The following is a 14,189-nucleotide window of genomic DNA, read 5'->3' on the forward strand; positions in this document are numbered from 1 at the left end:
TCTTGGACTAATGCTGTCTGTCTTGCTGTCCATGGTTCTGAAAAGCATGATTTCAAGTTCTACAAACTTGTTCTGAAACTTTTCTTATCTTGCTTAGTTGGTACGACCTATACAATCTTAAAGTGTTATAATTTTAAGAAATATTATTTTATGTAGTTTACAAAAAGAATAGATATTATTTATTTCGTATCATTTCTAAACTTACCTTTGCTATTTGGCTGCAAATATGGTGGGCGATATACAGACAGTTTGTCTAAAGATGTCAATAAAAACATTGCTAGCTAAATATGCAATGAACTTTACGCTTTGATCAAGTTGTGTATGCCTAATCAATTCCGTTTGCTCCACAATGCACCTAATAATCCACAATGCAATTAATAATGCTGATAGTTAAAGTGAGATCTATTAAATTTCTTACAGATAATATAGAGAGGACAACAGAGTTACCAAGGACTCTTAAAATACATAATTACATAAATATACCGATTTTAATCTATACAAGTTTGCCTTTGTTATACTGTATAAAAATAAGGGATATAATTATTCAACAAAAAATGACTATGGCTTTTATAGGACTGAATAGCCTGAATACCCCTTTTCCCCTCTTGTGGTGACATGTGGCTGCCAGAACTATTTATATTAGAAATTTGAAAATTTCGCCATGTGAAGGTTTTATTTTTATTTCTTTGTTTTTTGCAATATAGTCGTTTGATTTTTTTTTTCTCGTTGGTGTATTATGTATTATGACAATTGCACCAGTTCTCCACGTGGTGTCTCTAGCCACCTGCAGTTGGACGGTTATAATATTTTGTTTCGGTTGCTCCTCCCTTCAGGCTAGAACACGCCTCCACACAGAGGGCTTTGTTCCGGAGATGCGACGAACCTGAGATTATAGTTTCACCCTTAGTAATTCATATTTCGTCGCGTTGCAGACCGTTGTCGCTTATGTTTTCCAAAGATATCTGTGACACTTCGGATTATGGCCTCATTGAGGGGGAGTTGTGTCATTCTGTGGATGTTTGGCGTTTCATTGTGTTGGAGGTGGAATATAGTGGACGGGCAGATTGCTTACGTTGTTTTGGAGGAGGCGAGCCCAGAAACAGAAATCGGAAATCTAGCAAAGGATTTAAATCTAAATGTGCAAGACCTTGGGCATCGAGGATTTGAAATCGTTCCGGGACCAAATAAGAGGTATTTTGGTGTTAACTTAAAAACGGGGATTTTACACGTTAAAGAAAGAATAGACCGCGAGGAGCTCTGCAATCGAGATGCAAAATGTTCACTGGAATTAGAAGCGATTGTTAACTCGCCATTAAATATGTATCGCTTTGAAGTGAACGTCCTAGATATTAACGATAACACGCCAACGTTTCCGATGTCTAAAACAGGACTGAATATTTCAGAATCAGCATTTCCTGGGGATACGTTTCTATTACCAAGTGCGTTTGATGCAGACGTGGGCAGTCACGCAGTAAAGAGTTACAAGCTAAACCAGAATGAACACTTTTCTCTAGATGTCCAGAGCAATGGAGAGCAAAGTGTGTCTGCTGAATTAGTTCTACAGAAAGCTTTAGACCGAGAGAAACAGCCTGTGATTCATCTCATACTGACTGCTGTAGATGGAGGAAAGCCTCCCAGATCCGGCACTTTGCAGATAGTCATATGTGTTGAGGATGTAAATGATAATGCTCCAGTCTTTAGTAAGGCTTTATACAAAGCCCGAGTCACTGAAAACTCTCCACGTGGTACATCCGTAATTTCGGTTCATGCTACAGATATTGATGAGGGCAAAAACGGCGAGGTCGTTTATTCTTTTGCCAGTCAAAATAACGATAAGCATGTTCAAGCATATTTGATTGACGCAGAAACTGGGTTGATCACAGTACAGGGTGTTGTCGATTTTGAGACACAAAATGCAGTTGAAATTCGTGTTCAGGCTAAAGATAAAGGACATAAACCACGAGCAGCATTATGTAAAGTGTTAGTGGAAATCGTTGACATTAACGATAATGTTCCAGAGATCTCCGTTAATTCTTTAGTTAACATGATTAAAGAGGATGCTATCGCTGGTACAATGGTTGGCCTCATAACATTAAAAGATAGCGATGGTGGTAAAAATGGTGCTGTAAATCTAAAAATTCCCAATTCTGTACCGTTTAAAATACAGCACACGTACAAAAATAAATATTCTATCTTAGTCGATGGCCCACTTGATAGGGAGAGCGAGTCTCAATATAACATAACTCTCACAGTTACTGATGAAGGAACTCCACCTCTCTCCAGCACCACTGTCATTACTGTACATATTTCTGATGTAAATGACAACGCGCCACGTTTTCAAGACACCGGAATTAATGTGTACTTGAGAGAGAACAGTCAGGTTGGGGCTGTTATTTATACAGTATCTGCTTTTGATCCTGATGTTGGTGATAATGCCAGAATATCATATACATTACTAGAAAACTCTCAAATCGGTTATGTTACAGCCATGGTAAACATAAACTCTGACAGTGGAGATATTCACAGTTTGCAGTCATTTAATTATGAAGAATTAAAAACGTTTCAGTTTTCAGTTCAGGCCACAGACTCTGGTGTTCCTCCACTGAGCAGTAATGTGACTGTGAATGTTTTTATTCTGGATGAGAATGACAACAGTCCTGGGATTCTTGCTCCGTATTCTGATCATGGATCTGTTCATACTGAGAACATTCCCTATTCCGCTGAAGCGGGCTACTTTGTGGCCAAGATCAGAGCTGTAGACTCAGATTCTGGATATAATGCACTGCTTTCTTATCACATCTCTGAACCCAAAGGAAACAACCTCTTCCGGATCGGAACCAGCAGTGGAGAGATCAGGACTAAGAGGAGAATGAGTGACAATGACCTGAAAACTCACCCGCTGGTCATTCTGGTTTCTGATAATGGAGAACCCTCGCTGTCAGCCACTGTGTCTATTGATGTTGTGGTTGTTGAGAGCACAGGTGACATAAAGACTCAATTTAAACATGCACCTATAACGGAGGACAGTTTCTCGCATTTAAACATGTATTTGCTGATCGCCATTGTGTCAGTTTCAGTGATATTTTTACTGAGTCTGATCAGTTTAATAGCTGTAAAATGCTGCAGGACAGACGGGAGTTTCAGCAGATACAGCGCCCCAGTGATCACCACACATCCTGATGGAAGCTGGTCTTACTCCAAATCTACTCAACAGTATGATGTTTGTTTTAGTTCTGATACACTAAAGAGTGACTTAATGGTTTTCCCTGCACCATTTCCGGCTGCAGATACGGATCTTATAAGTATAAATGAAGGTGACATCTTAAACAGAACGCAGACACTTCCTAATAAAGATAAGGTAAGGCTAATATTTTACTTAATTGCGGTCAATACATTTTGGTCTATGTGTTGCTTAATTATGATGCAATATTTGCAATTAGTTATACACCTTTGTTTTGTATGCTTCCACAAAAACACCTTTGTCTTTCCTGTTTTGTAATAGCCTAGTTAATGAGCTTTAATTTTTTCTTGTCTGCTTATAGATGAGGAAAATTTAGTAATTGTTTTATTTTATTTTTGGGGTTTTTTCTATATGCCTAAGAATTTTATCAATTAAGAATATATAATACATTAAATAAAATGCATACCCTACTCCTCATAATTAATCATCAATGAAAGGCATATTCCCATATACCTTCGATTTTAGTTTCTTGACAGGACTTTGTAAACTTAACATTTAGAAAAACATAAAAGATAAAGGCTTTTCATGGGGTAAAAAAATAGCAGAGTGTTAATTCGACACTGGCAAAGTGTGGTACTCGTGAACTCAAAATGTACAGTACTCTATAGTTCTCCAACAGAGGAAGGGGTGATGTAGTGTTTTCAGAGTGTAGCCTACATATAACACAAGTGGTTTTTACTGGCTTTTTTGAGTGGTCGACTAATAATTGCACCCAGTAGCTTCATGCAGTTTCCACTGTTGGCTGATTGCAGACGCGTTTCTCTGTCCTGTATTTCCTTGTTTCATTTTATTATGTGTTAATATTTGTTGTCAGTATTGTTGGATTTTGTAAATATTACTCATGCCTGTTTCTTACGTGTTCCGTGATGTCCACGTGGTGTCACTCTCAGCCTGTCCTTAGCTTCTTTTTCTCTGTTTGACGAGTCTCCTCTTCGTCGGGAGGAAGGGCGTACCGGCTCGCGTTCGGCTATTGTTTGCGAGACATAATAACAGCTTGTTTTTTCGGCTGTTGGACGTTGGATTAGATCACACAGCCATACACTCGGATTTTAATGTTGTCCGGTAAAGGTACTGATAGTAGGACATGGCTGAAATTGTCGAGCACGGATATTTATTGTGGATAATTTTCTCTTGGCTTTGTTTCAACATTGCGAATGGGCAGATTACATATTCCGTGATGGAGGAAAGTAGTCCGGGGACTACAGTTGGGAATATAGCAAAAGACTTGAATCTCAATGGGCAAGACTTGGAGCACCGTGGGTTTCAGATTATTTCCGGACCGAATGCAAGGTATTTTGATTTAAATGTGAAGACTGGAGTCCTCCATGTTAAAGAAAGGATAGACCGCGAGGAGCTCTGCGGACGCAGTACGAAATGCACTTTTGAACTGGAGGCTGTCATTAATTCACCTTTAAACATGTATCGCTTTGAGGTTAATGTATTAGACGCAAACGATCACGCACCTACATTTCGCTCATCAAAAACAGAACTTAATATTTCTGAATCGGCTTCGCTTGGTGACAGGTTTACTTTACAGCGTGCATTTGATGCAGATGTGGGCAGTAACTCGATAAAAAACTACAAGCTTAGCCAGAATGAGCACTTTGCTATTGATGTACACAGCGGGGAGCAAAGTGTTTCTTCTGAATTAGTACTTCAAAAAGCTTTAGATAGAGAAAAACAGCCTGTGATCCAGCTTATACTGACTGCTGTAGACGGAGGAAAACCTCCCAGATTTGGTACATTAAATCTAAAAGTAAATGTCCTTGATGTGAATGATAACACTCCCGTTTGTGGAAAATCGCTTTACAAAGCTCAAATACCGGAAGATTCACCATTCGGTACATCTGTTATTACAGTCAGCGCAAATGATGCAGATGACGGGCTGAATGGAGAAATCGTGTATTCATTCGTAAATCATGACAGTGACAGAATTATTGATTCATTCGCCATCAATTCTGATAGCGGTGAAATAACAGTGAAGGGACAGCTGGATCACGAGCAAAATAGTGCAGTTGAGATTCGAGTCCAGGCAAGAGACAAAGGAACAAATCCGAGGTCAGCGTTTTGTAAAATACTAGTTGAAATACTCGATGTCAATGACAATGCTCCGGAAATATCTGTAACGTCACTAGTTAATGTTCTTAAAGAAGATTCGCCAGATGGGACAATGGTCGGTTTAATAGCGGTAAAAGATAAGGATTCCGGTAAAAACGGTGCGACGTCTTTAAATTTACAAGGCTTTCTACCGTTTGCTCTGCAGAACACATATAAAAATAGATATTCATTAACCGTGAAAGGACATTTAGACAGAGAGAGTGTTTCAGAATATAACATAACTCTCACAGCTATTGATGAAGGGACTCCACCTCTCTCCAGCATCACTGTCATTACTGTACACATTTCTGATGTGAATGATAATGCACCACGTTTTTCAGACGCAGTCATTAATGTGTATGTAAAAGAGAACAATCAAATTGGATCTGTTATTTATACAGTATCTGCTTTTGATCCTGATGTTGGTGATAATGCTAGAATATCATATTCATTACAAGAAAACTCTAAAATCAGTTATGCTACATCCATGGTAAACATAAACTCTGACAGTGGAGATATTCACAGTTTGCAGTCATTTAATTATGAAGAATTTAAAACATTTCAGTTTAAAGTTCAGGCCACAGACTCTGGTGTTCCTCCACTGAGCAATAATGTGACTGTGAATGTTTTTATCCTGGATGAGAATGACAACAATCCCATGATTCTCGCTCCTTATTCTGATCATGGATCTGTTCACTCTGAGAACATTCCCTATTCTGCTGAAGCGGGCTACTTTGTGGCCAAGATCAGAGCTGTAGACTCAGATTCTGGATATAATGCACTGCTTTCTTATCACATCTCTGAACCCAGAGGAAACAACCTCTTCCGGATTGGAACCAGCAGTGGAGAGATCAGGACTAAGAGGAGAATGAGTGACAATGACCTGAAAACTCACCCTCTGGTTATTTTGGTTTCTGATAATGGAGAGCCCTCACTGTCAGCCACTGTGTCTATTGACGTTGTGGTTGTTGAGAACACAGGTGACTTAAAGATTCAGTTTAAACATGCACCGGTAAAGGAGGACAGTTTCTCGGATTTAAACATGTATTTGCTGATCGCCATTGTGTCAGTTTCAGTGATATTTTTACTGAGTCTGATCAGTTTAATAGCTGTAAAATGCTGCAGGACAGATGGTAGTTTCAGCAGATACAGTGCCCCAGTGATCACCACACATCCTGATGGAAGCTGGTCTTACTCCAAATCTACACAGCAGTATGACGTTTGTTTTAGCTCGGATACACTGAAGAGTGACGTAGTGGTTTTTCCTGCACCATTTCCTCCTGCAGATGCTGAATTGATCAGTATAAATGAAGGAGACACTTTAAACAAAACACAAACACTCCCCAATAAAGAGAAGGTAAGATCTGTAACAATAAATCGGTTGTTGTGTATTTTTCTTATTGTATTAATGGCTAAAACATTACATAATAATTCCCCTTCACTTCTCTTAAATTCAGTTTGCAGGACTAATGCTGTCTGTCTTGCTGTCCATGGTTCTGAAAAGCATGATCTCAAGTTCTGTATACTTGTTCTGAAACTTTTCTTGTCTTCTTTAGTTGGTATGACCTATACAATCTTAAAGTGTTATACTTTAAGAAATATTATTTTATGTCGGTTACAAAAAGTATGGATATTATTAATTGAGGATCATTTCTAAACTTACCATAGTTATTTGACTGCAAAGATTATGGGTAAGGAGGCAGTGTAATGAACACAGCGATATACAGACAGTTTGTCTAAAGAAAACATTGCTAGCTAAATATGCAATGAACGTTACGCGTTGATCAAGTTGTGCATGCCTAATCAATTCCGTTTGTATACACAATGCACCTAATAATTCACAATGCAAATAATAATACTGATAATTAAAGTGAGATCTATTAAATTCTTTACAGATAATATATAGAGGACAACAGAGTTACCAAGGACTCGTGAAATACATAATTACATAAATATAACGATTTTAATGTATAAAAGATTGACTTTTAATTCTGTATAAAAAAATAAGGGATACAATTATTCAACAAAGAATGACTATGGCTTTTGTGGGACTAAATAGCCCGAATACCCCTTTTCCCCTCTTGTGGTGACATGTGGCTGCCAGAACTCTTTATATTAGAAATTTGAAAATTTTGCCATGTGAAGGTTTTATTATTATTTCTCTTTTTTTGGTTTGTTTTTTGGGGTTTTTTAGTTGTTTTTTTTTTTGTTTTTTTTTTTTTGCAATATAATCGTTTGATTATTTTCTCATTACTATTTTATGTGTTGATGAAAATGGCACCAGTTCTCCACGTGGTGTCTCTAGCCACCTGCAGTTGGACGGTTATAATATTTTTTTTCGGTTGCTCCTCCCTTCAGGCTAGGCCACGCCTCCACTCAGAGGGCTTTGTTCCGGAGATGCGACGAACCTGAGATTATAGTTTCACCCTTAGTAATTCATATTTCGTCGCGTTGCAGACCGTTGTCGCTTATGTTTTCCAAAGATATCTGTGACACTTCGGATTATGGCCTCATTGAAGGGGAGTTGTGTCATTCTGTGGATGTTTGGCGTTTCATTGTGTTGGAGGTGGAATATAGTGGACGGGCAGATTGCTTACGTTGTTTTGGAGGAGGCGAGCCCAGAAACAGAAATCGGAAATCTAGCAAAGGATTTAAATCTAAATGTGCAAGACCTTGGGCATCGAGGATTTGAAATCGTTCCGGGACCAAATAAGAGGTATTTTGGTGTTAACTTAAAAACTGGGATTTTACACGTTAAAGAAAGAATAGACCGCGAGGAGCTCTGCAATCGAGATGCAAAATGTTCACTGGAATTAGAAGCGATTGTTAACTCTCCATTAAATATGTATCGCTTTGAAGTGAACGTCCTAGATATTAACGATAACACGCCAACGTTTCCGATGTCTAAAACAGGACTGAATATTTCAGAATTATCATTACCAGGGGAGAGGTTTCTATTACCAAGTGCGTTTGATGCAGACGTGGGCAGTCACGCAGTAAAGACTTACAAGCTAAACCAGAATGAACACTTTTCTCTAGATGTCCAGAGCAATGGAGAGCAAAGTGTGTCTGCTGAATTAGTTCTACAGAAAGCTTTAGACCGAGAGAAACAGCCTGTGATTCATCTCATACTGACTGCTGTAGATGGTGGAAAGCCTCCCAGATCCGGCACTTTGCAGATAGTCATATGTGTTGAGGATGTAAATGATAATGTTCCAGTCTTTAGTAAGGCTTTATACAAAGCCCGAGTCACTGAAAACTCTCCACGTGGTACATCCGTAATTTCGGTTCATGCTACAGATATAGATGAGGGCAAAAACGGCGAGGTCGTTTATTCTTTTGCCAGTCAAAATAACGATAAGCATGTTCAAGCATATTTGATTGACGCAGAAACTGGGTTGATCACAGTACAGGGTGTTGTCGATTTTGAGACACAAAATGCAGTTGAAATTCGTGTTCAGGCTAAAGATAAAGGACATAAACCACGAGCAGCATTATGTAAAGTGTTAGTGGAAATCGTTGACATTAACGATAATGTTCCAGAGATCTCCATTAATTCTTTAGTTAACATGATTAAAGAGGATGCTATCGCTGGTACAATGGTTGGCCTTATAACATTAAAAGATAGCGATGCTGGTAAAAATGGTGCTGTAAATCTAAAAATTCCCAATTCTGTACCATTTAAAATACAGCACACTTACAAAAATAAATATTCTATTGTAGTCGATGGCCCACTTGATAGGGAGACCGAGTCTCAATATAACATAACTCTCACAGCTACTGATGAAGGAACTCCACCTCTCTCCAGCACCACTGTCATTACTGTACATATTTCTGATGTAAATGACAACGCGCCACGTTTTCAAGACACCGTAATTAATGTGTACTTGAGAGAGAACAGTCAGGTTGGGGCTGTTATTTATACAGTATCTGCTTTTGATCCTGATGTTGGTGATAATGCCAGAATATCATATACATTACTAGAAAATTCTAAAATCGGTTATGTTACAGCCATGGTAAACATAAACTCAGATAGTGGAGATATTCACAGTTTGAAGTCATTTAATTATGAAGAATTAAAAACGTTTCAGTTTAAAGTTCAGGCTACAGACTCTGGTGTTCCTCCACTGAGCAGTAATGTGACTGTGAATGTTTTTATCCTGGATGAGAATGACAACAGTCCCGGGATTCTCGCTCCGTATTCTGATCATGGATCTGTTCACTCTGAGAACATTCCCTATTCCGCTGAAGCGGGCTACTTTGTGGCCAAGATCAGAGCTGTAGACTCAGATTCTGGATATAATGCACTGCTTTCTTATCACATCTCTGAACCTAAAGGAAACAACCTCTTCCGGATCGGAACCAGCAGTGGAGAGATCAGGACTAAGAGGAGAATGAGTGACAATGACCTGAAAACTCACCCTCTGGTCATTTTGGTTTCTGATAACGGAGAGCCCTCGCTGTCAGCCACTGTGTCTATAGATGTTGTGGTTGTTGAGAGCACAGGTGACATAAAAACTCAGTTTAAACATACACCGACAAAGGAGGACAGTTTCTCGGATATAAACATATATTTGCTGATCGCCATTGTGTCAGTTTCAGTGATATTTTTACTGAGTCTGATCAGTTTAATAGCTGTAAAATGCTGCAGGACAGACAGCAGTTTCAGCAGATACAGCGCCCCAGTGATCACCACACATCCTGATGGAAGTTGGTCTTACTCCAAATCTACACAGCAGTATGATGTGTGTTTTAGTTCTGATACACTGAAAAGTGATGTAGTGGTTTTCCCTGCATCATTTCCACCTGCAGATGCAGAGCTGATCAGTATAAATGAAGGAGACACTTTTAGCAGAACAAAGAGTCTTCCTAGCAAAGAAAAGGTAAGAATTATAAGAACATTACTGTTAGCACAGTAAACTCATTATTACTGTTGATGCTTAGTTTGCATGGAAATAGCTTGTTTCTTTTGTGGAGTTTACAATCAGATTATATTAATGCATGGTTTCTTTCTGGTAAGTAATTTATTTACATTTATTACATTTGTTAAATACATTGACCAAACACAGATAGGCAGAAGTTTATCGTAGCCTATTTCATTTTTAATTTCTTGCATCAGCCTGTGTTCAGTGTTTGCCTCTCCACAAAATATAACGAATCTGTTTAACTAAATCATCTCGTCAGTGGTTCATTGGACATATATTAACTTTCTTCAGTATTATAAACCCTACAGATTGCTTGCTTGTAATTTATTAATATGTATTTGTTGAGAGTACGTTAGTGGTGCTGCGTATTTTAAACGCTTTCAAATAATTTGTGTTATTGACTGTCTCTGTCCATGGTGCTGAAGGTTCACACTTTTTAAAATTATTTATTTATTTATTTATTTATTTATTTATTTATTATCAGCATATATAATGCTAGAATTTGCCGGCGTTTTCTTCTTTTTCTTCTTCTTCTTCTTCTTCTTCTTCTTTTTTTTTTTTTGCCTTTTCTTCCAGTGTTAGTTCTAAAAGCTATTCTGGACCACTTACTGCTTGTGATGTAGACGCAGTTCAACAAGTGCAGGCATACGTCTTTGTTATAGATTACAAATTCTTTCTTCTTTCTTTCTTTCTTTCTTTCTTGCTTGCTTGCTTATGCTATGTAGGCACTAACTTACCGATTCAGTCCATTTTATTACGGTTTATAATTGTATGGTTTGTACTTCTCCACGCGATGTCGCTATCTTTCCAATAACCTTCTTCGTGGCCTTCCGAAGTGCCTCCTTTTTACGTAAATAGGGATGTGTTCTATCTAGCAGAGCGCTTTGTTCTGGATACGGCATTGTGCACAGATGCAGTTTAAGGATCGTTCAGTTGGATGCTTGCTTTCAGCTATATGGATTTATTTTGGTCAGTCCTCGGTGTTGATATAAAATGGCCTCAACTGTGGCAGACAGATCTTTGACATGGTTGTGGTTTTCACTGCTTCTCTACTGTTGGAGCGTCGCGGAGGGGCAAATCGTGTATTCCCTGTCAGAGGAGGCGAAGGCTGGTACTGTAATCGGAAATGTATCAAAGGATTTAAATATTAATATACAGGACTTTGAACTACGTGGAATACAGCTCGTTTCGGCAAACAATAAAAGGTATTTCGATTTGAATATGAAGACGGGTGTTCTTCAAGTTAAGGATAGAATAGACAGAGAAGCTCTATGTGAACAGAGAACGAAATGTTCTTTAGACTTGGAAATTATCGTGCATTCGCCGTTGAACATTTACCGATTTGAATTGAACGTATTAGATATTAACGACAATCTGCCAACATTTCGATCGCCAGTGATGGAGTTAAATATTGCTGAGTCAGCGTTTCCAGGAGAGAGATTCCCCTTACCAAATGCGTTTGACGCAGACATAGGCAGTAACTCTGTAAAAAGCTACAAGCTAAATCAAAATGACCACTTCTCCCTGGATGTGCAGAGCAGCGGAGAACAGAGTGTGTCTGCTGAATTAGTGCTACAAAAGTCATTAGACCGAGAAAAACAGTCCGTAATCCAGCTAACTTTAACTGCTATAGATGGAGGAAAACCTCCTCGATCCGGGTCGTTAAACATTATTGTGAATGTTGAAGATACTAATGATAACATTCCGGTTTTTAGTAAGTCTCTGTATAAAGCTCGCGTACATGAGAATGCACCTGCGGGTTCAGTCGTAGTTACAGTACACGCAAGTGACTTGGATGAGGGTCTTAATGGCGAGATCGTTTATGAGTTTTATAAACAGGACAACGACCAAGATATCAATGCATTTTCTATAAATCCAGAAACGGGAGAAATCATAATAAAAGGTGAGCTTGACTATGAAAGAAAAAGCGCTGTTGAAATCCGGGTCCAGGCTAAAGACAAAGGACAGAAACCAAGAGCTGCACACTGCAAAGTATTAGTCGAAGTTGTTGATGTTAATGACAATATACCGGAAATATCTGTTACGTCTTTAGTAAGCACGGTAAAAGAGGATGCTCAGCTTGATACAACTGTCGGCATGATAACGGTGATAGATAATGATAGTGGCAAAAACGGTCAAGTAAACTTGAAAATCACAACATCTGTTCCATTTAGGGTACAGAATTCGTATAAGAATTATTACATATTAGTTGTAGATGGTCCTTTAGACAGAGAGACCACATCCCAGTATAATATCACTATCACAGCTACTGATGAAGGGACTCCACCTCTCTCCAGCACCACTGTCATTACTGTACAAGTCTCTGATGTGAATGACAACGCACCACGTTTTCCAGAGCCCTTAATCAATGTATATTTGAAAGAGAACAGTCAGGTTGGAGCTGTTATTTATATCATATCTGCTTTTGACAGTGATGTTGGTGATAATGCCAGAATATCATACTCATTACTAGAAAGCTCAAAAAGCATTCCTTGGTCATCCATGGTAAACATAAACTCTGACAGTGGAGATATTTACAGTTTGCAGTCATTTAATTATGAAGAAATGAAAACATTTCAGTTCAAAGTTCAGGCCACAGACTCTGGTGTTCCTCCACTGAGCAGTAACGTGACTGTGAATGTTTTTATCCTGGATGAGAATGACAACAGTCCCATGATTCTCGCTCCGTATTCTGATCATGGATCTGTTCATACTGAGAACATTCCCTATTCTGCTGAAGCGGGCTACTTTGTGACCAAGATCAGAGCTGTAGACTCAGATTCTGGATATAATGCACTGCTTTCTTATCACATCTCTGAACCCAAAGGAAACAACCTCTTCCGGATCGGAACCAGCAGTGGAGAGATCAGGACTAAGAGGAGAATGAGTGACAATGACCTGAAAACTCACCCTATGGTCATTTTGGTTTCTGATAACGGAGAGCCCTCGCTGTCAGCCACTGTGTCTATTGATGTTGTGGTTGTTGAGAGCACAGGTGACATAAAGACTCAATTTAAACATGCACCTATAAAGGAGGACAGTTTCTCGGATTTAAACATGTATTTGCTGATCGCCATTGTGTCAGTTTCAGTGATATTTTTACTGAGTCTGATCAGTTTAATAGCTGTAAAATGCTGCAGGACAGACAGCAGTTTCAGCAGATACAGTGCCCCAGTGATCACCACACATCCTGATGGAAGCTGGTCGTACTCCAAATCTACACAGCAGTATGATGTATGTTTTAGCTCGGACACGCTGAAAAGTGATGTAGTGGTTTTTCCTGCGCAATTTCCACCTGCAGATGCAGAGCTGATTAGCATAAATGATGGGGATACTTTTAACCGAACACAGACTCTCCCTACTAATGGAAAGGTAAGAATGAATTAGAGTGGAATTGTTTAGCACCAATATGCTCCGCATATACTTAATGCAAATGTATTTACACTGTCAGACTTTGCTGTCATTTTTCAGTTACTTCCTGCAAAAAAGCCCATTATAATACCATATACATTATTTACAGTTAACTACTGTAATATGCACTGCTTTATGGCAATTTTTTATGAATTTTACAGTAACATACTTTATATGAGAATTTGCAGTACTTTTCTGTTTACGTAAAGGCAGTAGTTGCTACTGTAAATGAAGAAGACAGATTTCTTAAGTGTGTATATGCTGCTGCAGACTGCATCTCTGCAGTCAGAATATGGGTATCTATGTCAAGCACTATGCATACAATTATCTTTGCCTTATAATTCACTGGATGGATGCACTTCTGTACATTGTGTACACAAGTTGCATTGCTCATAGGGATATTAAGTGAAAATAATAGCAACTTTTTTGGGGGAAGGATGTCTTTAATTAGCTGTGCAAGCAATGTCCTTTGAGGCTGTAGGAGGTGAATCCAGTTAATTAGTTTCAAATGAATG

General features: G+C 38.7%; 1 protein-coding gene across 9 annotated transcripts in view; it reads left to right on the forward strand.

Moving 5' to 3' along the window:
- LOC108275110 (protocadherin alpha-C2) overlaps positions 1–14,189 on the forward strand; it is a 77,507-nt gene that overhangs the window by 20,048 nt on the left and 43,270 nt on the right. The window contains exon 1 of one of the 9 annotated variants that reach the window (XM_047159739.2): positions 282–3,358. The exons of 5 other annotated variants lie outside the window; for them this stretch is intronic. In XM_047159739.2, the coding sequence (XP_047015695.1) occupies positions 980–3,358 (2,379 nt within the window). In that variant the 5' untranslated portion in view covers positions 282–979. Of the gene's footprint in view, positions 1–281; positions 3,359–3,391; positions 6,696–7,606; positions 10,222–10,979; positions 13,636–14,189 lie in introns of those variants that run through there. 3 more of the 9 variants (XM_047159747.2, XM_017485706.3, XM_017485705.3) reach the window with 3 other exon arrangements.

This window comes from Ictalurus punctatus, chromosome 14 (genome assembly GCF_001660625.3).
Source record: "Ictalurus punctatus breed USDA103 chromosome 14, Coco_2.0, whole genome shotgun sequence".
NCBI classification, from domain to species: domain Eukaryota; kingdom Metazoa; phylum Chordata; class Actinopteri; order Siluriformes; family Ictaluridae; genus Ictalurus; species Ictalurus punctatus.